General features: G+C 36.9%; 3 protein-coding genes across 3 annotated transcripts; all 3 read right to left on the minus strand.

Moving 5' to 3' along the window:
* Window positions 1–543: 543 nt before the first annotated feature.
* LOC109006043 (protein SULFUR DEFICIENCY-INDUCED 1-like) lies at window positions 544–7,044 on the minus strand. Its single transcript, XM_018985190.2, has 4 exons — window positions 6,810–7,044; window positions 2,316–2,528; window positions 2,059–2,214; window positions 544–1,230 (listed from the first exon to the last, which is right to left on the minus strand). The coding sequence occupies exons 1-4, from the start codon at window positions 6,924–6,926 to the stop codon at window positions 826–828; spliced, it is 891 nt and encodes a 296-aa protein (XP_018840735.2). The 5' UTR covers window positions 6,927–7,044; the 3' UTR covers window positions 544–825.
* Window positions 7,045–13,062: 6,018 nt separating this feature from the next.
* LOC109006045 (ribonuclease P protein subunit p25-like) lies at window positions 13,063–16,961 on the minus strand. Its single transcript, XM_018985192.2, has 8 exons — window positions 16,689–16,961; window positions 15,128–15,208; window positions 14,957–15,045; window positions 14,629–14,703; window positions 14,324–14,427; window positions 14,008–14,169; window positions 13,832–13,894; window positions 13,063–13,587 (listed from the first exon to the last, which is right to left on the minus strand). The coding sequence occupies exons 1-8, from the start codon at window positions 16,809–16,811 to the stop codon at window positions 13,484–13,486; spliced, it is 801 nt and encodes a 266-aa protein (XP_018840737.1). The 5' UTR covers window positions 16,812–16,961; the 3' UTR covers window positions 13,063–13,483.
* Window positions 16,962–17,028: 67 nt separating this feature from the next.
* LOC109006044 (F-box/kelch-repeat protein At3g24760-like) lies at window positions 17,029–18,901 on the minus strand. The gene is made up of 2 exons (XM_035689954.1): window positions 17,688–18,901; window positions 17,029–17,490 (listed from the first exon to the last, which is right to left on the minus strand). The coding sequence occupies exon 1, from the start codon at window positions 18,883–18,885 to the stop codon at window positions 17,737–17,739; it is 1,149 nt and encodes a 382-aa protein (XP_035545847.1). The 5' UTR covers window positions 18,886–18,901; the 3' UTR covers window positions 17,029–17,490; window positions 17,688–17,736.
* Window positions 18,902–23,869: the final 4,968 nt, after the last annotated feature.

Here is a 23,869-nt window from a genome sequence, read left to right on the forward strand (position 1 = left end):
TATTTATTCTCATATTTCCTTTAAAAAGAGGATAAACATTACTAAGCTATAAAGTAGTTGATAAGTCTCTTTTCCACTTCAAACATTATTTTCACATATTTTTCTTAACACCAGTCGAAAATATGAGTGATCTCTACTTTTGCTCCTTAGCAAGTTGAATTTTAGCTTTATTCTTGGTCTACATCTGATAGCATGAAGCGTACCCAATTAATACACATCATAGCCTATACGGCATAATGCTCAACCATGTTGTAAAATTAGAGTATTCAGGTAAAACGATGATACTTTTATAAGTTATGTTACACAAATGCTTATAATTCAAAACATAGTTGTATAAAAAGTTTGTAAAAAGAGTTCTCTCATTTTCCATATTTGCATAAACAACCCCTATTCATGCCTTAAAATAAATTAGATCAGAATATCCCAAGTCCTTCTCTCAAAGCAACAATTAGTTTGATATGCCTTTGCCTGCAAACACCTAAATTGGGTTTCAAACTAATTAAACACACTTAGAAACTATAAAACAATAGCATGCATGCATTCTTCTCTGCATATTTGAATGTTGGAACTTCTTTTTATTTTATTAGCAGAACAGCCCAAATAAACCCAAACCAAATTAAGTAGCTTGGTTTAGCAAACAACTCCTCTCTTTAGACTAACATACAGATCGAGCCTTAATACTTTCTTTTGGCCCATTACTTACAACTTAACCTTATTCTATTCTACCCCCAAAGTACTATACTTTTCTTCTCTCACACCCCCGGCCCCACCTTATATGAACAAAACAAGACCCCCCCACTAAAAAAAATAACCAAAGGAAATATTTTAACAAGCCAATTGATCTCTAAATGAAGAAATCTCTTCAAAGATGGGTAGTCTCTTTGATCTAACTGCGCCCCATTCATTCATCAACTGCTCAAGCCCCTTGACAAAATCATCATCAAGGCCCACTATTTTCTCTGATGAATCCAGTGAAGACTGCCTGGATTTTAGCTCTATTATCAACTCCTCGCCACGTTTCCTTGACTTGCAATCATCAGAACCCGGAAGTCTACCTTGTAATACATCTTGAATCACAGCATATGCTTCATCATATCGAGCCTGTTTGATCAGGCATAGGCCCAGATTCAAGGCTTTGTTTGCATCTGGATCGATCATCTGGGCTTTCTGGTACACTACCTCTGCCATCATAAAATTCGATTTCTGCATGTAGGCCCAACCCAAATTTCCCTGTGAAATTTATCACTTAGAACTGGTTAATGATGGCCCAAACTAAAGTGACTAGATTTTTTTTTTTTTTTTTAAATTAGTAAAATACCATCTCATATTTGAGATTGTTATTTGAAAAAAATAAGAACTAATCAAATGGTTGATAGACAATGCCAATGCCATGAGCAAAATGAGAGTGCAATATATAGTACATAAAATGATTAGAGTGGCCAAGAGCCTGAAAGCATGTGACCCGGTTCTCCAAATAGAAAACCTGATTCGAAATCTCCCATCTCCGTCGTATAAAAAAAATGATCAGTGTATTATCTCATGTTATGTTGCGTTGATGTAACATTATCCATCAGATTTTAAATTTGTTATATGGAAAAATAAGAACTAATTTAAGGATTGATGGACAATGACATTAGTATAATTCGAGGGAAGTAAGATACGAGAGTGTAATATATAACATAATTTTAAAAAAAAAAAATCACTCAGATATAAATACATAAGATTTGACTGTAAATTTTGGTGAGAGTATTAAATGGCATGGCTATGAAATTCTGTATGAAGATGTCGAGCACATGAACCATATACTACTACCACTTGATGTCTCTAACCTTATTGTCTCTTATTGGATCATGTCTTTCAGTACCATTATGTTGGAAGCTACACTACTGTACAAATGGTTTCATCCGAAAACAATTTTCTTTATATTATTATTTCATGATGTCGATCTAATTATCGAGATGCTCATACAGAAGAACTAGGAGCCTGAGAAAATGAAAGTGATCAGGCCGTCAATGAAGGTATGATCATGAAATTAACAAGAAATTAATAGACCCATACCAATAATCTTGAAGTTTCTTGTTTAACGGAAACTTGGAATTTCTTGCCATGAGAGCGTGCAGTCTTCGTTGGTCTTCCATTGAAGGCCTCTCCTTGATAGATCAATCTTAGCTTCCGCTTTAGCAGATCGATCTGCTCCTCTATTTTCCCACATTTCTGCATTAATCAGTGGAAACCCAAGATCACTGATCATTCTAATAATTAGGGATAGCATCATATGTATATATATATAGATAGATAGATAGATAGATAGATACCTTGTATAGGTCAATGAGAACGTTATCAAGGGATTCCTGGGCCTGTTTGGAGCAACAGCCTCTGAAAGACTTGATGGCTTCAACCGCTTCTTCAGTTCTGTCAAGTTGCTTCATCACCACTGCCATGTCCTTTAGCGCACTGTCGACTCTATCTCCTGCATTTATCGCTTTCCAAAACAATACTATGGCTGCTTCTGGATCCTTTTCAACCAGCTGCAAATTACGCATGTCAATTGATGTAACTAAAATAACCAATTAAATTAATTAATTAATGTTGTTTTTATTAAGTGTATGACACAAACCATGACCAGAAGACATAAATTTCTCTTTCAAAACTTGGTGAAGTTCTAGGTTTAGCATGCATATTATCGATTAAGGGACTCTTGTAGATAAAAGAGAGCACCGATCAAAACACTCATCCACCCTATAAAAGGAGAAACTTAATGTGAGTTATGATCAAAAGACCCAGCTCTTGCCAAAACCTCCATGCTCCTGCAATTCGCCAAGTGGGATTGGGCTTCATCAATGCTTGCTTCAACCTAGCCCTTTACAAAGTACCACTCACTCTCTCTCACCGCTTTCTAGTCCTCTAGGGAGGCTTGTTAGGAATGATAAGAGAAAAAGAAATTCAGAAAGTAGAATCAAACACACGACACAAGACTTACGTAGTTCAGTAATGTGCCTACGTCCATAAAGTTGCAGAGAATTTTATTTTAGATGATAACCAAAAACAGTACGGCGACAGTACAAGGGTATAATACAATATACGAGTAAACCCTAATAAGTGAATCAGGTCAAATCAAGAGCTAAAAGCAGGCCCAAGCCTCATTGAAAATCCACCAAAAAGCCACAATGGATCATTGTTGGGTTGGGTCATAAACCGAGCCGCCACAAACAAAACTAGGCTCTACACAAAAAGGCCAACAAGACTCAGTAGCAGAAGACTCACACCATTCCATTTCCTGAATTGTTACGACAACCGCCTTAATGGCGACCCTTTCTTTGCTCTTTGGCAAATAAAACATGAGATAACTTGTTGGCACAATTCCTACTTCTTCTTTTTACCTTATAGTTGATGATTCAGGGTGTTTGTTGGGGTTTCTATCCCCACTGTTCGTATCATGGCTAGTCGTTTAAATAAAATAGTTATCTGGCCCAAGAAAAGTGTCACCTAATGCTAATTTACCTACATAATATGAATGAAAGGAGATGCTATATTAACTTCTTGAAATTCGCTTATTTGACCAACCATAAGCATAAAATGATGTGAAAGAAGTAAGTGTATAGAAATGTAGGAGCTGGATTCATAAGCAATTAGCTGTTTGTAGTCCAACAAACCGTATCACATGAAAGGAACATCAACATAGACAAGCTACAATCTCTTTTTTGAGGGGACAAGCTAGAATTTCTAAGAACTAGAAGTATTGCTTAAAGGCATTGACCGGTGTGTGGCACTCAAGTTAGACACCCCATCACCGCCACAAACTAGATCGACGGGTTTCGGCAACTCCGCTGAGGGCATTCCGGCTTCAGTCCCCCTTCGGTGATCGAGATTTCTCAGGATCCTTTTGGTTTCGTCGATGCAGGCAGTTTTGCTCAGGTAAGACAGTTGCAGATCCCCGCCACCAACATAGACAAGACCGACGGGCTCCGGCGACTCCTCTGAGGGCACTCCAGCATCGGTCCTCCCTCTGGCAACCAATATTTTCTCAAGAAACCACTCCTTAGGTTTCGTCGACGCAGATCTAGTGTAGTCTAGTAGCAAACCTAAATCAGATATGCATTTTATTCCCGTATAACATTTTTTCTCCTTGAGATGACGAAGCGAGATGATCTTGGGTGATGATCCTATGATTTCGGATTAGAGAATGATGACATGCGACACTGAATCTTCTCAGATGGAAGGTGAAAGGTGGTTGAAGGTGGAATCAAGAACTTTCATTTTTACAAAAGAGAGAGGAAATAGCTTTCGCATCTCAGGATGACTAAGTTCATGTGTCTATGTGAGACGGCAACTTCATGGGTTGCTAAGGGGATAGAGGATTGTTTAGAACTCCTCTATCATGATGGAATCTTCAGGGAACTAAGGATGGGCAAATGAGTACTCATCATTCAATATCATATTAACGCTGCAAGGGCCAGTTCTTTGCAACTCTAAGAATTCTAAAATGGAAGGAGTAAAGGTTTGTTGGTGATCCCTAAAGGCGCAAATGACATTGGATAGAAAGGTTTTTTGCATTCCATTCGAAGTGTCACTGGGTCCAAAACCTCTATTATGAAGCATGCAAACAGATGAGAGTTTGTTGATGGAAAGACAGTGGGAAGGCCTTACTTGGTCAAAGGTGCCTCGTACGCCTCGGTGTTGAGGTCACCAGCATGTATTCAGGGCCGAGAATAGCTTCGTAGTGGAAGGAAAGGGTAAGGCACTTGTAGGAGACAAAGGCTGTCAGGTGACACTGGGAGAAGTGGAGGGAAAGCATGCTCCTCATGTGTTGCACGGTGGAATGGGTGCCTTTGTCGAGTGTTTTGAGGGTGGGAGAAGTGGAGGGGGTCTTGTGGGCTGTTAGAACTCAATTGACGGAAGTTATGGAGTATGTGAGAGATCTTATGATTAAAGTAGATGAGGGTTGGACCTGGTCACAGGTTTGGGTGGTGGGTCGAAAACTGACGAAGGGGGGTGGGGGGTAGATCCTACGAGTTTGAAGACCTGAAGTTTGCCGGCAAAGGGCATTGACGTCGTCACAGATAGGGTTGTCGGACGTCGGCATCACTGTTCAGGCCAATGTCACTCAGGACATCAGCAACTTGCCGTCTGATTGCCCTCAGTCACTAGTGGCAAATGAGGTTGGTACCTTTTTCCAGGGTTCACTATCAGTTGAAGATGGAGGTCCTTCTAAGGTTTTGAGTACTTTGGAAGAAGCAAACGAGACTCTTTCAGAAGATTAAAATGGGGTAACAGAAGGTAGTGCTTTCCTTACCTGTTTTATGCCTCCTAAGGGAGCAATAGGGTCTAACAAAGTGGCACAGAAAGGGTAGTCGGGGGGTGGAGCACCTACAAGCATTGTCTCGTCGATGGAACTACAACACATATGCCGGAGGTGAAGGAACCGTTAATGGTGACAACAACAATATAGCTGTTGAGGAGGTTCAGGATTTGAATATAGAATATGGTGGGGAGAATATTATGGGTTTGTTAGTGGTGCCTTGTGAGGATGAATGTTAAGGGTCAGGAGTGCAGTTGGGGATTGTGTCTGGGGATAATGTTGTTCCCTTAATTTCTCTTCCTCCGATAAACAATATAGAGGGTTCATCATCGGATTGGGTTCTGCATAAGGTTAATGAGATTTAGCATTGTGTGAAAATTTCATATGAAGGATGTGAAGACCAATTTAAAGCACTACTTACTGCGATTGAGGCGGGCCACTTGCTTGAAACCAAATCAAGATTTAAGAAAAGCAAGGAGTTCAGGCGTCTTTCTTAGGCAATCAACTACGACGCTAAGGGAGGTGGTTTAAGTCGAGGGAAGACTAAAGGGCCCTATTATGAATCCGTCCTCGTCTCGTAGAGGGAGTTTTGGGTGGAGTATTAGTCTTATGGGAAACAAGGGATTGAGGTTGGGGAGATGTGTTCTATTCCCATTCGGGCTTGGTGTATTTTGGATAGATTTCTAATTTTCACAGGCTTATTGGTCATTAGGGGCTCTCTAGTATGGGTTAAGTGCTTTCTTGTATATGTCCAGTGTACTTGGTTACTCCTATTGTTATTACTAAATATAATATTTGTACTTACAAAAAAAAAAAAGTATTGCTTCTATAAGAAAGAATACAATAATGTTATTCCCTTACAACTTCTGGTGTCTAGTTTCACGGATCTAAAAGGTTATTTTTTTCAGTTAGTGTAAAAAGTTTGAGAGTACAATTGTCATGAAAAATACGATCATCTAAAAGACAAAGTTGTTAAGTTTTCAATTAAAAAACAGTATTCTAAGAAGCTTAAAACCGAAAGAAGTTCATCAATTTTGTGTTCTACAGAGAATAACGAACATTAAAGAAAATGAAAACAATGGATCTGATTCTCATGTTAGAAATCTGAGGATTATTTAACACGAAGTTGAAAAACAATAAGCTGATTATGTCGACAATTCTACTCTGTTTGCAAAATTGTGTGCAATCTGTAATATACATGCACTTGCCATGCCGAGCAATGAGATTTTTCTATATGTTCTGGAAAAGTTTGGGAAAGGTCGGCAACTGTTCATGAAGCCAATTTTTGCTTTATTACTTGTATAATGAAGTTAACACGAAAGAGAGAAACAATGTGCAATCGACCAAATGAGCCATCAGAAATAATTCCAAATCCAATAATGAGTGCAGTTTTAAGATTTCTCTTCAAGCAAACTTAAAATACAAAGCAAATCTCAAAGAAAGAACCAAAAAAAGAATCATGGGTTTCGATGGAAGACAGAAATGAAGTTGGGATCTTGGAAGCACATACCTGAGCATGTTTAGCTTTAACATAAGGACTATCGCCACAAGGAACCTTGTGTATAATATGATACAAGTCTTTCTCTTTTTTCCCTTTGGAGCTGATCTTCTTCGAGCATCCTTCCATTTTTCTGTGCTATTATCTCTGTTTTCCTTTCCCAGACACGAATTATAAAAGAGAGAGAAATGAAAGCTGGTCTTAGTCTTACTCCCTAGAGAGAGAGAGAGAGAGAGAGAGAGTGGGGAAGCCAACATGTAGATGAAATAATAGTGTAGAGGGAAACGAAAATGAACCTGGACCAGTTTTGAGCCAAAGTTCCAAACCTTTACAAGGTTGTGTACCGAACTAACAGCCAATGAACTGCTCTCAGATTCGTCTGTGAGAACACGTGTCTTCCCATCATTCAATCTTCTCAAAATGACGTTGAAGCTCTAGTTTCCTTCATGTATATCTTTCCTCTTTACGTCACCACTCGCCACGCACCAATCACTTAGTTGGGCTTCTATATTTAGTCAAACTTGGATCTTACACGATCAGTTTCTCATGTGATCTCATTGAAGAAATTTATATGTGCGAGTTTTCTAGCATTTTACACGGTTCTAAAGCTTGCCTTGCCTAGCCTTCAACCTTCTTATCAGAGTAATATTATACATTATATTCTCATTTTATTTTAATCATATTAAATAATATTTAACTAATTTATTACTATTAAATAAAAAAAATATATATAATAAATAATTATTTAATAATAATAAATATGACACATCATACTTAATGAGATAAAAATAAGATAATAATATGAAGTATAGAATTTTCTTCTGATTATCAAAATATCCGCCATTTCATATTAATTTGGTGAAAGAACATCCATTATAAATACGAATGTAAAACTATTTATTTTCTTAATTTGTATAATTGGTTTGAATTCAATAATATTAATTAATGTTGAATTTAAGATTTCCGTAGATATACACATTAATCAGCATCCAATAATTTATAGCAAGACGACAATTAATTAAAGATATGTAGAAAAATCTAAAATTAAAGTAGCTGAAACAAGTTGGTCTTGTTCTTGACAGCATCCTTCAAGTATTTAATTAGGCCTTTTTTTTTCGTTGGTTTGGTAGTGATTAGGAATTCTTAAAGATTGAGCAATTACGTACGTAAGTACCTTGAATTAATGTGTTGATCATCATGAGAAGCATGCATGCAGCTTGCATGGAGTATGAGAATTGTACGTGTCAAAGTCTAATAAGTTTCCAAAACGGATCATCATGCCATGCATGCATGCCGGCTATTTTGAGGATCAACCTCTGCCGTCGATCGAACTGCAGCTTGATCATCTTGTCGATAATAATTAATAATGACAGTAATAATAACGAGACAACATGAGCAATCGTAAGTAATAATAATAATAATAAGAATAAGAATATTAATACAACTACTTAATATGAAAATCATCTATATATCAGCAAAGCTCAGTATAATATCCAAAGTATTTATATATATATATATAATATTTATAAGCATTCATTCATCAAGATGCGTACTGTTATGTTTTTAAAAATAAAAGCATATATTATTAATTATTGAAAGTATTTAATTAGTTTCATAACACAATCAATTAATATATATATATATATGTTCATTTTTTTCATAAAATACGAGCATTATTAATGACACATGCATGATTGCATAAATAACTAGCTATAGGAAGAGAAAGCTGTCGTTTGAAAATCAGAAAAGTGTGGCTTGGTCTTGGTGCCCCTCTGTCTCTTTCTGCCTTCTGAAGAAATGAATCTGGACATCTTTAATTTGTTTTAGCCAGAACCTAGACATCTTTCATGGCCTCCGAGACATGCAGGCAAAGACATGTGCAAATTAACCTCCTATACTTCCAAAAGTTTGATTCTCTCTCTCTCCAACTATTATATATAATATAAAATAATATTTATAGTATTGAGTATGTAAATACTGTATAATTATTTTAAAAAAAATAAATAAATATAAAATTTACATAAAAAAATTAATTTTTTAATAATAGATTCTACTCTTGTTCAAAATAATTATACGACGTTTACACATTTCACAATTGTATGTAGTATTATTCATATATTATTACCTACCGATTCTATTAGCTTTTGGAATGATCTGCCTATTTTCATTTTCTCTATTTTTTTTAACTTTATCATGATTATTGCTAATTTTCATGGATAGATGTGGACAATTTTGATAATTTTTCCTATTTTTAAGTACAAAATGTGTTAATTATAAAGATAAATAGTTGATATTAAAAAATGTAAACATTGTGGTTTTAATTTTTTTTGTATAGATGGGCCGAAAATACACATTAGTCGAAGTGATTTTGGACTTTTTGTATATTTGGCCTATTTTACATTGGCCTGAACCAAATTGGATCTAATGGACCGATAGCTAACGGTATGGTCTGGTTTATAGGGGTAATCAGTCCGGCCTCAGTCTAAAAAAGGTTGGATCGAAATTTTTTATCCAATCCAAATATCCGTAACTAGACTAGATAGATTACACCACTATATATGATAATATTAAGCTTGTTTCCTCTTTAATACGGTTTCTCTTGAGAGACTTTCTTGAAAAAAAAAAAAACTACAAATTTTGAAAAATTTGCTAGAGATCTTTAAAAAGAAAAATTATATCTACCATCTTTTTAGTTATTATCTCTTCACTTTTTTATTTGGCATCAAATAATTGGACGAATGATAAATAGTTTTACAATCATTTAATACACAATATTTAAAAGGATGATGAAAACATGAACGTTTGAATAGCACTAATAAAATGAAAGGGCGGGGGTCTCTAAAAAATAACATTTTTAATTAATGATAGATAGTTAGCTAAAATGTTGTTTATTAAATGTGAAGGAGAGAGAGGAATAGATCAGGATCAAGCCGGCCTGATCATCTTGACTCCAAAAAATAAATATTACTTTGTTATAAATAGAATCTAATTAATATTTATGATTCTGTGGAACAATTTCCAAAAAAGAACTTAATTATTATGATACTAAATTAAAAGATATTCATTAATCTGTATTTTTCTTTACATATTAAGTCATCAATCATCATTGACATGACGTTATTTATTTATTTACTAGATAAGAAATAGCTAGCCACGAAGTAAGTAACTAAAATATGCTAAAATAATCAACGTCTCCAACCATAAACATCCAACCTCCTTAATTAATTAATGTACACTCAACTCCATGCACAATCCAAAGTTGTTTATTCAAATAATATTGAGACTTCATCCACCTATATATAATATTATATATAGATGATCTTAGGTTGTCCCAATTAATTTGAGCTGATCTAGGCCAGTGTGGTAATATATAATTTCATCATAATTTCTTGTGGAAAATAAGATGATTTTGATTTTTGTGTTTTAAAATAATTAGAGTGACAATAAAATATAGATTCTATTTTCCATTTTAATTTCTTAAATTTATGATGATCTTTGATTGGTTTTCAGCAAAAATGATGGTGTTTTTTGTTGATTTGTAAAATTTATTTTTCTAAATAAAATTATGTCACATGAATAGTGTGTAGTGTAAAAGTGTTCAAATATAATTATTTTTCTCTCATTTATAAGATAATTATTATTATTTATATCATGTATCAATGTAGCCATCATAAATGTAAGTGATTGTATGTTTATTGATTTCAATTAACGTTAGTGATTGTCATGTAAAGAGATTTTTCCCCCCTCAGACCTAGTGGGCCTGTGAATAACAACTAAGGGAATTAAAATCAAAGGCCTAGCCCAGAACGAACAAGGTCTCCAACCCGACCCATGGGCAGGGTCTTCTGGACGTAACCTACAGTAGGGAGTGTGCTGTAGGAGATGAGACTCGCCGATCTAAATGCCCCTCGAGTCGTATCTAGCTAGGGGTGTAAGTTGAAATTGAAAAACCGGTCCGGTCCGGGACCGGTTCTTAGAATGTGAAAACCGGCCGGTTCCGGTTTTAAGATTTTTCGGACCGGACCTGACCGGACCGGTTGATAAAAAAAATATTTATATTATTGTATATATAAGTTTTATACAAAATATTATATATATATATTAATATATATAAGTTTTATATATTATGTATAATTATAATTTTTTATGTGAAAGTTTTATATATAATTATATATATTTATATATGAAATAATTTCTTATTATAATTTATAAATTATTACATAAAATGTTAATACTAAATTACTAAAAGTTTATAACTAATACTAATATTAAATATATAGTTTATAACTAATACTAATATATAACTTATAATAAAAGTATAAAATAATATATTTTAAATTAGTTTTTTTTATTTTTATTTTTTATAAACAAATTTATAATGACAAATTGTGAAACTTACATTTTAAAAAAATCGGAAAACCGGACCGGACCGGATCGGAAACCGGTAAAACCGGAAATACCGGTTTAGGAGGGTAACCGGTGCGTAATCGGTTTTGAAAAATACAAAACCGGTACATACCGGTTCGGTCCTAGATTTTGTCCAAAACCGGACCGATTACACCCCTATATCTAGCTCTCGAGTGCTCGTCGCGTAGTGGGCATAATATGCAGGGAACCCTTGATCTTTTGACAAAAAGGATATCGACGGACCACCAAGGATACTATCTGGGAGAAGGAAATCGAAAAATCAAGCCGCATTAATAGCATCATTACTCGAGTTACACACCACATTAATGACGTTGTTGCAGAGCCATATTGTATTAAAGGACGGAACAGTACGAAGGACGCGAACTTCATGGGGCAGACAATATCTGTCCCCTAGACTTATAGTATAAATAACAAGTCCAAAGTACCAGAAAACTCTCTCTCTGATTCCTAATCTTTTTCACTTATTTACAAACTTCCAATAAAATTTACTAACTTTTGCATCGGAGACTCTTCGACCTTAAGGCCGCCCTCTCTTAGTTGTCTTTCCTCATATATTTTGCAGGCTCATTTTGAAAAATCTGAGTTGTCAGAGTCTGATCTAAAAGTGTGCGAAACATGACATTAACAGTCCCTATCTAGTTGGTGTCTAGTTGTTGAAGTGGTAGTCATTTGTGAGTTTTAGTTCAAGTAGAAATTGTGTTCTCGTTTACTTACAAAGTTGAGATGTAAGTGGGGGTGTAAATCAGTCTGGTCTAGTTTAGGGGATGATGCATCATTTTCTTGGACCGGATCGGCCCGATCACCCCTAGTGGACTGGACCGGATCGTTAGATATCGGTCCAGTCCAGTTATTTTATTTCATTTTCTTTGCAAATAAATTAATAAAAAAATATTTAAATTACTAAAATTAAAGCTAAGTGAATTATTAATGTGAATTATGTAATTAACTCATTAAAGAAAATATTTAACTATAATTATATTTATGATGTTAATAGCTACTACTTACTAACCTAGACTTTAATATACATAATTATTAATAATGTCCTATATTAAAAACAAAAACTCTCACATTTTATATATAGTTAATAAATATCAAATGATTTCATTGTACATAGATTATTAATACTTGCTTGCAACTTAAGTATTTAAAATTACTTAATTACTTTTATGAAGTGTAAATAGTAGAATATGTATGAATGTATTATGTATCTTCATATATTATCATACGATTTATGATACATTATTAATTGATACCAGATATTATTTAACATTTAATATGGTTAATGATAATAGATTAGATGTAAATTACATAATTAACTTATGCAACTACTATATAAAAAAATATAATATATAAAAAAATATTTTAAAAATATATATACTAATTCGGTCCGATCCAGTTCGATCCAAAAATCATAGACCCCGAGATCGGACCAAAACCCATTCGATCCACCATTTGTGAGACCGAAATCGACCACTCATAGTTTTGGTCCGGACCAAACCATTCAGTTTTTTCAATCCGGATCGAAACTTTTCCCCTAGATGTAAGTATAAATATTATCTTACTAAGTGAATAAAGGCATCTCAGAGAATTATTTGCCATCAACGTAATTCTCGTTGGAATTTTGAGATAGCTCTAAATATCACAACCTATCTTTTTGATGGTTTTTACTTTTTATGATTATTATCTTATTAAATTGATGGTTTTTATGATTATTTTAAGAAAAAAATAAATAAATGAAATATGGATGATGAGTACAAGAATTTAATTAGTTTAAAAAGAGTAAAATCAAAAAATATTTTAAGAAAAAATATGATGTATGAAATGCAGAGATAATGAATAGTAAAACTCAATAATTTTATATGGTGTACACCACATCATGTCCAAAGGTACTCCTCTTTGTTCATCACTTAATAAAGTAGACACAAGAGGCCTAGTTTTATTGGGCTTTAGCGGACTTCATGGCACGGAGTACAAGGAGACCAATGGAGAAGAAAAGAAATAAAGACATGGAATAAATACAAACGGGTATTGGCAACCACATGAATTATGGCAATCATAAACCAACCATATTGATCTTCCGCTGTACGCAAAATATGAACAGAACAACCTTGCCCATATCCATATAGTGAAAACACAGACACTGCACAATAATGCTGGACACTGTGAGCCACATTGCATGCTATTAGAACTGTAACCATTATAGATTGAACCCATAGGCCAAGGCAAGCATTCAGGTAAAGCAAGGAGAACAGTTCTTTTTATGCCTGGTTCCCGCCACCCCGTCCACGGCCACCCATCAGTCCCCGGCCACGCCCACCATATCCTCTGCCCCCTCCACCTCTACCTTTTTCATACCCAGTACCTATAGGAAAATCAAGGTGCACGAAATGATTAGCCATCATTTTAATTTGTACAAGCATGTAAACTATCATGATCTGATATCACAAAAAAAAAAAAAGACCTGCAACAAAATCAAAAAGTGGCACATCCATGGATATATACTTGGCAGAAATTAATCTCACCAATAAGTTCATAACTGCACAAATCGATCGATATACAAGGTGCACTAACAAGTTATGCTTGCGCATTTAAATAAAGATACGTACTGTGATAACCCCAACCTCTGCCTCGCCCACCACCTCGGCCACGGTTTGAATATCCACCATTATCTATTAATAAGAGCACAGGTGAAAAAAGGTCACACTTCCAATAAAAAAAAAAAAAAAAAACAATATATAATCCATCCACTTCCATAAAATAGTCCAATATTCTAAATGTATACCTTGATAATTTCCATATCCACCTTGATGGTATCCATATCCACCTTGATGGTTTCCGTATCCACCTTGATGGTTTCCGTATCCACCTTGATAGTTTCCGTATCCACCCCTGCCCCAACTCCGTCCTCTCCCTCTCCCACGACCCTGTCCTCGGCCATATGAATCTAGAAATCAAGAGCAAGAAACACGTTATGTTTTACATCAGGAGAGAAATTAAAACAAAAGAAGTCCTCACCCACAAGGGAGAAAAAATTAAAAAGAAAAAGAAAAGGTTATCTCAAGAAGTAATGCAAAATATTCACTTGATGCTGGCATCACCTTCATTAACAGCATTGTATGTGGCACGTGCTTGTTTAGCTGGCTGTTGCTGCTGATAAGTAGATTGTGGCTTCGTTTGTTCAGCATAATGTGGAGCTTGGTACCTGTGGACAAAATTTAAGACATCCTCATGACACTTGATAAAAGCCAAGTTGAAAAACAAGATGAGAAATATTATACATAATATGCCTTTGAGGCAGCATGGGCTTCTGAAAAATCACATCAGGAAGTATAGGATAAAATACTAATGGTTGGTCCATGAAAAAATACATTGAGCAGAGACCCAAAGATTTATATAAACTTACCCGGGGGAATTTTTGTTTAGCTCTCTAGGAGATAAGGTGATTGCAATCATTGAGACATGGCGAGTCATCTCCACACTGCATCAGTTATTAATGCTCAGTCATTTTCTATAGGTAATAAAAGAAGTTTATCGAGAGTGTGGAAACCTTAAGTACACAATTTCAGCTTACCAAAACATAGAGTATTAATGCTCAGTTATAGAGTATTAAGATAGAAACTACTAACCCCCACCCCCCCCCCCAAAAAAAAAAAAAAAAAAAAAGAATTATTAATCATAAGCATGCAAATTCAAGAACAGTGAATATAAAATAAGACGACTTAAAAACTTACGGTACAAGACCCTCTTCAATGGGTTCCCATATGTCAGTTATGCTTTCTGAGCTAATGGCAATTTCTTGATGCAACCTGGGGATTCTCTTCTGTTTCAGGACATGAATAGCTAATTAGTGAGAGAGAGAGAGAGAGAGAGAGAGAGAGAGAGATCTTGCTAATTACACCAACCTTTAAAATCTCTGCAATGGCTACTGTCTTGCTGATTGCCTGTCCCATTGCTTTCAAAACAATCTCTCTAACACGTTTTTCCTAGTTACAAAATCTCACAAATTTAATAAATACACAAGATTTTTAAGAGAAGAATAACGCACTAAGAAACCTTCACATAGATAAGGCTTAGAAAGTGTTACTTTCAAGTTGCCGAAATATAATGAACTTTTTTTTTATTACTAAAAAATATAATGACCTTAGAAGGAACAGAAGACAAAAGCTTCAACAAATAATTGATTGATCGCATCCTGTCTGTATAAACTGAAACCAACTCTTTTGCAGTGTGTATCATCTCTGTTTCTCAATCTTGCAGTTTTCAAAAGCCAGGACAAAACCATGGTTTTTGTGGGTAAAATACACCAAAATATCACCATCGTGACAGGTCTCATTAAAAAATTACAGACCATCATACATAAAATCAATAGCAAATCACAACTACCACTAGAGCAAGCCAATAATGAGTATATGCACTTGGTTTCCTTCAAATTGAAACGCACTGTTGACTCTTTACTCCTCAAAACCAATATTAGTCATTCTGCCAGGGTTGAAATCCACATTGTTGTTCTTGCCCACATGGTTGAGTTAAATATATATATATATCAGAAGTAACATTTGTATGACAGGTTGCTCAATAAATGATAAGATTGGACTTCTGTTACTAGCAGTTGGAAAGTTTTTCAGTGATGGCACTGGATAAAAACTCTGCTGTAAAAAGAGAAAGGCTCTTTATTAAGTCATTCCTCCATTCCAATTCAGAGAGAGGAACTCATCAAGAGCGCATGATTATCTCAGGAAAACAGGATGGCTCTAGTAAGGTTGGCATTGCATTTAAAGGTAGAAATCCAAAGTACAGATTGAGCCACTTTAAATCATATACAACACCAGTGATTCTCGTCTAACTAAACAGAAATATCACCCTCAATGATAGAACAGACAACAATATAATCAATCCAAAAGAACAAAGATCCAAATATATAGTCAAGCGATGTTAAATATCAACAAAAGATGTATGTTAGTGTCACCTAACTTGCACAAACCATTTAATGACAGTCGAGGCTACAAAGTAATCTGGTATGTACTAAAATCATTTAAATCAGACTCACGCAAAAAACAAACATTCCACAATTTGATATGTATTATCAACCGCAGAAACCAAATAGAGCCAGTCAAATATATAAATACACAGAAACTAAATAGGCCACCGTACCATATCTCTCACCAAACCATTAAAATCTCAGTAAAAAACCATCAAGTACGGAAACAAATATCACACCATTCCAGGAATCCCCATTCCCACAATACAATAAAAAGGAATCTGATAGTCTATCTAACAGAAAGAAACACAATCTCATACATTATCAGCAACCGCAACAGCCAATGTATAGAGGGTAGCCACATAAAACCACAACTCTCAGAAATTAAACGAATAGTACAACAAAATCCTACAAAGAAACAAAAAACCTCCGAAAATCAGCAAAAATCCAATCCCAGAAAACAAAAAGTGAAAAATGGTACCTACCTGGAGAAGAGTGGTGGCATAGCTGATGTAGTTCCTGATGGCACCTTGGGTGGTGATTCGGATCTCATTCTCGTTTATCGGCGACTCGAGCTTGGGCTTTTGGACCCTCTGATACCTATCCATGACAGATTTCTGGACTTGCAGATTTCAGGAAGAGAAACCCTTAAAACTTAAAAGCCCTAAAACCCTAGAGCAGAGAGAGGGAGAGTAAAAGCTTGGGGGTTTTGCTTTTTAAATTTATCAAATCAAAATCACAGCGACAGAGATAGGTTTGTTGTAGTAAAGTTGAGGGTCACTTGTTTTTAGTTGGTTAGGCTTTTTCATTTCACTCCCTACGTCCCGTTTGGGTAACAGTAACTTTGGCCTGGCCAACGCGCTTTTCTAATGGACGTGAAGTACACCAACGGTGGAAGATTCAAAAGATTGGAAAAAAGATCTTCTTTAATATTCAAATTTTAAAATCAACCAATCAAATCAAATCAAATACGTAAATACTTACAGTATAATTTTTAGAGACTAATTGCATTTTTTGAGAGAGTAATTACATTACAATTGCAGTGGTAACTATAGTTATACAGAGGCCAATAGAATTAAACAAAAGCACCAGTCCGAACACCTGCTTCGGTCCGATTTCCTTCTCTGTAAACGATGAGTATCTATTAGGAATGCTGAATGAATGAGAACAAAATGCAGGTGGTAGGCGGATAAAATGACCCAGCAGCTCCAGCTTCATTACATATTTGTTTTGACCAAGACATCATCTATCCCTCATTGAAGTATTTGAATCTTGCAAATCCATTATCTGCATTGAAGTGAGAAAAGGTGACAAACTATAAGTTAGAAAGAACTCAAAATCCAACAGTGATAGAACTTCAATGCATATAAAATGTTGAAAGTAGTAATGATGGATATCAATTGTAACACAGGAGCCAATACGATCCTGTAAGCATGAGATCAAAAAGAAGCCAAGAAGGAATTTAAGGATGCATTCATACTAACCAAGTAAAATGAGGAATTGATCAGTACTCAGGCATAGCATGCATGCACCTCACCGATCACTTAATTCCTCTCCAACCCGAAGCATATTATGCAGCGAGACGGTGGAACAGAAGCTAATGACCTTGTGAAACTTATTAACAGGTGAAGGCAATGGAGGCACTCTCCTCCACTTACACTTGCCAGACTCACTACTAATCTCACAAACACAAGCTGGGTATCTCTTATGGTACTCTTCGTTAAAAACATAGACAAGATCACCCAACCCAACGCATTTCAAGCTCGCAAATTTATCGTCCTCATCACTATCAAACAAGCTGTAAAGCAAATCCTGAGGCATGATTGCAATCTCGCTAAACTCCATGGTGTTCTCGTCAATCCTCCACAGATTAAACGACGACCCAAGTGGAGAATTACATATTCCGGCTAGAACAAGCCGGTCCCGGCACGAGAGCAAGAAGGAGAAGTTAACCCCAGGAGGACGTAGCGTCTGGACGTCGCTCCAGATATGATTTTCCAAATCGAAGGACGAAACGAAACAAGAATAGATACCAAGCACGTAGAACTTGCCTCCGAACAAGGCCGAGGACAAGGATGAGGAGTTACCCGAGCTGAAATTGGCGGGCAAAGGGGGACAAATCTCCCAGGAATCCAGATGGGGATCGTATATCTCAACGGCCAAACGGTCCTCGATATCAACGAGGTTGCCGATGAACTTGACACCCCCGACAACAATGAATGTGGGTTTGTCGGAATTGGCGTGGAAGACGCCGAGGAGGGGGTTGTCGCGGGAGTAGTTGAGAGGGGAGGTGGTGAAGATATTGTAGGAGAAGCGGTGGAGGATGGGGGAGAAGGAGAAGGGGGCAGTGGTGAAGAGAAAGCCTTGGGAGCCGATTAAGGAGGAGGAGGTGGGAGAAAGGAAAGGGAAGGAGGAAGAGGAAGGGAGGCGGAACCAGAGGTTGGAAAGAGGGTCGAAGGCGAAGGACTGGTGGTTCTTAGAGGAGGTGTTGTGGAGGCCGTAGAGGAAGAACCATGGCTGGCTTAAGGCATGGGGACGTGCGGAGGGAGAGGAGAAGGTAGGGGAGGAGATGATGGAATGCCAGAGCTTGCAGACGGAGGCTGCTCTGAGGAGGGTCGGGATTGGGAGGAAGGAGAGGATATGCTCAGTGAGGTCGAAGCCCAGAATGCTAAATTCAGTCATTTTCGGGAGGCGAATAGAGTTTGAAGAGGAGGGGAGGAGGAGTCGGTGCATATATATGCATGAATAGAATATATAATGCGTGGATAGGTTTGGCTGACCCCTGCGTCGCATTCGCAGGTCCCTACTTGCATCGGTTTTCTCGGCCATTGCAGAATGCTATATATTGAACTAGTCAACGTATCCTCGTAATTCTTCTTCTTTTGATTGGTCCCGGTGCTTTCAAGGTGGTTTAACTAGCCATGCCAACAACATTCAACCACTCTCCATCGATTTTCAGCATGTTGCCTATATCAATCTCTCAAGCTCACAGCTGTTGAGCCTCATTTTATATGTTTTTTGCCGACCTCCTAACAATATGGTAGAATAATGCTTATAATCGAAAGAGGGAAAGCCTGTTTAAGATATGTGCAGACGAAATCAGAATGCAAAACATTCTTTCAATTCTGAACTCCAGTCCAAAACAGAAAGCCTGCTCATTAATTAGTCCACATAACAAATATACCATAACTCATAATAAAGTTTTGGAGGGAAGCGTTCACTTGAGGCAAGTTGGTTAGCCATTCATTGGGGGCATGTTCTTCTACTTTGTGATATGGATATCAAACATGCGTACGTACTAGGATACGTAATTGCCTACATGACACAAAGGTAACCTAATTAGTTGAATATAGATCCTTTATAATCCCCTACTCGAGTGTAGGACAAGAGTCTGTGAAACTCGCAACTCCTGAACTTAGACGAGTGATCGCCTGTTCGGGGGTTTCCTGCACCCATGCTTGCAGGAGATCTAATCTATTGCGGAGTGGATTGCAATAAGTGCGATAGCCGACTGGGTTGTGAAGTATATGCTAGGGGTAGCGTGAGAACTGAGAAGCACATGTCATTGGTGAAAGCTTCTGGACGCCTTGGGCTTATGTCATGGCCCATGCATGCTTGCATGACACTTGTCTTGGGTCTCCCGGCCTGTTCGCTTCATTCGGAGCATTTCTTTCTTTTTACCCATGCATGTTTCAGTCAAGAATAGGGAGGAGTCGTGCGATTGAAAATTGAAAGAAGAAAAATCTTCTCTCATAAGCCATGTTTTCCAACCAAAACAAAAAAGGTATGCCTTATGAGGGGCAGCGTTTGTCATGGTGTAATGGTAGGTTAGGGGGAGATGGATTTGGGCAAGGTTGGATCGTGTGTTGGTGAATATAGAATTTTTAAATTTATTTGGTTATATTTGGGTGGTATATTTGCTGAGAACATCTTCGGATCACTCTCCAACGATGGTTTCTGTAGTTCGTGAAAGGAGGTTTGTGGCTAGGCCTTTTCGTTTTCAACGCATGTGGGGCTCTCATGATAATTTTTTGGCGTTGGTGAAAGAGGTATGGAGTGGGAGAGTGGAAGGTTGTCCAATGGTGCGCATGAGTAAAAAATTGAAATTGTTGAAAGAAGTTTTGAGAAAGTGGAATTTAGAAGTCTTCGGGAGAGTTGATGTGGAAATTCGAAAAGTTGAAGATCGAATTTGTGGGTTGGAGCAATCGGTTAGTGTGGAGTATAGTCAGTACAATAAAAATGAATTATTGCAGTATAAACAAATGCATTTGCAGTGGTTGCATCTTGAGGAAATTTTGAGTTGCCAAAAACCTAGAGTGAAATGGCTTACGGAGGGCGATTCTAACACAACATTTTTTCATGCGATGATGAGAGTAAAGAAAAAAAAAGCTAGTGGATCGCATGAGGTTGAAAAAATGGACAAATATTACAGTCTGCGGAGGAGGTTCATCAAGGTGTTGTGGACTTTTTCAAGAGCTATTAATGGTGATTGATATGAACCCACAGGAATGGAATCCCTTGAACCCACAATCAATTTGAAAACTCTCTAAGAAAGCCAAAATCAAGTCAATTGATGGAGAACCTAGACCGGTTTTAATTTAAATGTTCTTTATTGCCTCATGTTAAAAAGTTTTATGAAATTTGATGAATTTATTCATTGTGAGTTAAGTTTTACTCCTCTTGTTCTTAATTGAACTTATCAAAGGTAAATCACAACATTTGTGACGTTCCTCCTTTGTAATCTGGGTTCTTGAGACGGGTTCTTCAATGGGTCTAAATTTTTATATAATCTAGGTTCTTGAAACGAGTTCTCATCGGGTCTAGATTCTCCATCAATTGACTTGATTTTGACTTTCTTGGAGAGTTTTCAAATTGATTGTAGGTTCAAGGGATTTCATTCTTGCGGGTTCATATCAGTGACCAACATGCAGTTTGACAAGGCTTCGTTTTCTTTACAAATTATGTCGGTTTCTATACAAGAGAACGAGGACTTATGTGCAGCACCATTGATGGAGGAGGTTAAAGCAGCTCTTTGGTTCATTTCGGCGGATGGTAGCTCGAGGCCAAATGGCTTCTCTGCAAGTTTCTTTATACTTGCCTGGGATATTGTTAAGTAGGATATTTTGGAGATGGCTCAAGAACTTTTTGAGAGGAAGCCTTTTACGACTCTTTTTGGGGTGACAAATTTAGTGCCCATCCCAAAGGTAGATGAACCTGTGGGGTTTGGGCAATTTTGGGTAATTAGTTTATGTTCGATGGTCTATAAAATCATAGCAAAGGTTATGGTATTTCAATTGGCGCCTCTTCTCCATTGGTTTATTTCTCTTGAACAATTCGCATTCATTGGAGGCAAAAGTATTTTTGATAATATGGCTCTTGCACATGAGTTGGTTTAGGGAATTAATCGGAAGGTAGGGGGATGAAATGTTATGCTGAAAATTGATATGACCAAAGCTTATGATCTAGTGAATTGACGATTTTTATTAGAGGTTGTGAGAAGATTAGGTTTTTCAAAAAAATGGAGAAATTTGATTTTTAATTGTATTTCTTCTCCATTCTATTCGGTGATGTTGAATGGTTGTGCCAGGGTTTTTTTTTAAGTCTTCTCGGGGACTTCTGCAAGGTGATCCTTAATCACCTTATTTGTTTATTTTATTAGAGGAAGTACTGTCGCAAATGCTGCATAAGGAGTTTCAGTTGGGAAGAATCAAGCCATTTAATTCTAGTGAGGAATCATGATTAGTCACTTGTTGTATGCGTATAATCTCTTGATTTTTGTTAATGGTGGCAAGGCATCTTTTCAGAAGTTGATGGATGTGCTGCACAAATATGAAAATACGTATGGTCAGTTGGTTAGCCCTTATAAATCTTGTTTTTCTCTAAGCATATCTCGATTAAACGAAAACAGGTTTTAAAACAATTTTCTGGCTTTGAGGCAGACGCTTGTTCATGTACATACTTGGAGATTCCATTGCATGTGGGGCAAATGAGATTACAGATGTTTGATCCGTTGTTGGAAAAAATTCAAAAACAATTACTGGGTTGGAAAAGCAAATTGCTTTCTTTTGGAGGTAAAATTATTCCAATCATGCATGTTTTGAACATTATGCCCATTCATATGTTTTCAGTGTTGAATTTGCCAACGGGGGTTATGTCAACGATTAAAAGAATTTTATCAAACTTTTTCATGGGATTCTTCTATGGAAAATAAAAAGAGAAAGTGGATCTCTTGGAGGAATATTTGTTTCCTGGTGGAGGAAGGTGGACTTGGAATAAGGGATCTTGTCGAGGTTCAAAATTATTTGCTTATGAAGTTCGCCTGGAAATTAATTATGGGAGGTTCATTGTGGTCAAATTTTTTTCTCTGCCAAATATGTGGGGAATTCACACATTTCATCGATTATGCCCTTGGGGAAAGGAACTCGGTTTTGGAAAGGAGTCATGCGGTTAATGCCAACTATGTTATGTAATTCGAGATGGAAGATCCGGAATGGGAATCTAAATTTTTGGTATGACAACTGGTTGGGAGATTGGCCACTGGCAGAGGAGCATTTGGTGGTTGGGGATGAGAAATTGAAGTTGCGTAATGTGCTGGATGAAAACGGGCGGAAGTTGGTGTTATTGAGATCTTTTGTTGAAGAATCTGTGGTGGAAAAGATATTGCAGGCATGCGTTAGATTAAGGGAAGGGGAAGATATGTGTGTTTGGGTGCATTCCGCAAATGGGAAATTCACAACGAAGTCAGGCTGAAATTTAATTAAAAAACAGGGGATTATTTGTCCATGGAGGAGGTGGTAGTGGCAAGATTACGTGTCGACAAAGATGTCTTTCATGTGTTGGAGGGCTAGAAGGAAAGCATTGCCTGTGGATGCAGTGATCCAATAGCTTGGAATTCTGTTTGTTTCAAAATGTTGCTGTTGTGTTGAACCCCAAGTTGAGACATTAAATCATGTTCTTTGGGAAAGTGAGGGTGTGACTAGAACCTGGCGTTATTTTGCTGCTAGTTGTGGGGTGCAAGTGCCAAGAATTCGAAACTAGGAAGGAGGGATGAATTTATGGTGGGGTTGTGCAACTAGTTCCTCTCAGGTTGGTTGGATTCGAGGGGTCATTCCAATTATTATTTCTTGGGATCTTTGGAGATTTCGACGTACATCTTAGATGGAAAATATACACTATAATTGGAGGAGTATTATTCGGGTTGTGAAAGTTACGTTGATAGAGATTACTAGTAGGTGGTGGCACTTCAGAAAAATGGAAGTTAAAAGACTAATGAGTGATGCAGGAATTAAATTGCCCCATTGTACCAATTCTTGCAAAAGTGCCGAGCATGATAAAGTGGAAGGCGCCGTATGTGGGAAGGTTAAAGCTGAATGTAGATGGTGGGTCTTGTGACAATCCGGGGATGTTGGGTGGTGGAGGTGTTATTCGAGATTCACAGGGAAGAGTCTTGGCAGGATTTGCTCATTTTTATGGCCAAGCGACGAACACAATTGCGGAGTGTCGTGCTTTACTTGATGGGTTACGGTTGTGTTGTTTGCTTGGATTAAGGGATTTTTTGGTGGAGTTCAATTCTAGTATAGTGGTTGGATAACTGAATTATGGTATTAGTAAATATTGGTTTTTATGGGATTTCTGGGAGGAAGTAAATATGCTTGTTTGTTTGCTT

Source organism: Juglans regia, chromosome 1, assembly GCF_001411555.2.
Source record: "Juglans regia cultivar Chandler chromosome 1, Walnut 2.0, whole genome shotgun sequence".
NCBI classification, from domain to species: Eukaryota; Viridiplantae; Streptophyta; class Magnoliopsida; order Fagales; family Juglandaceae; genus Juglans; species Juglans regia.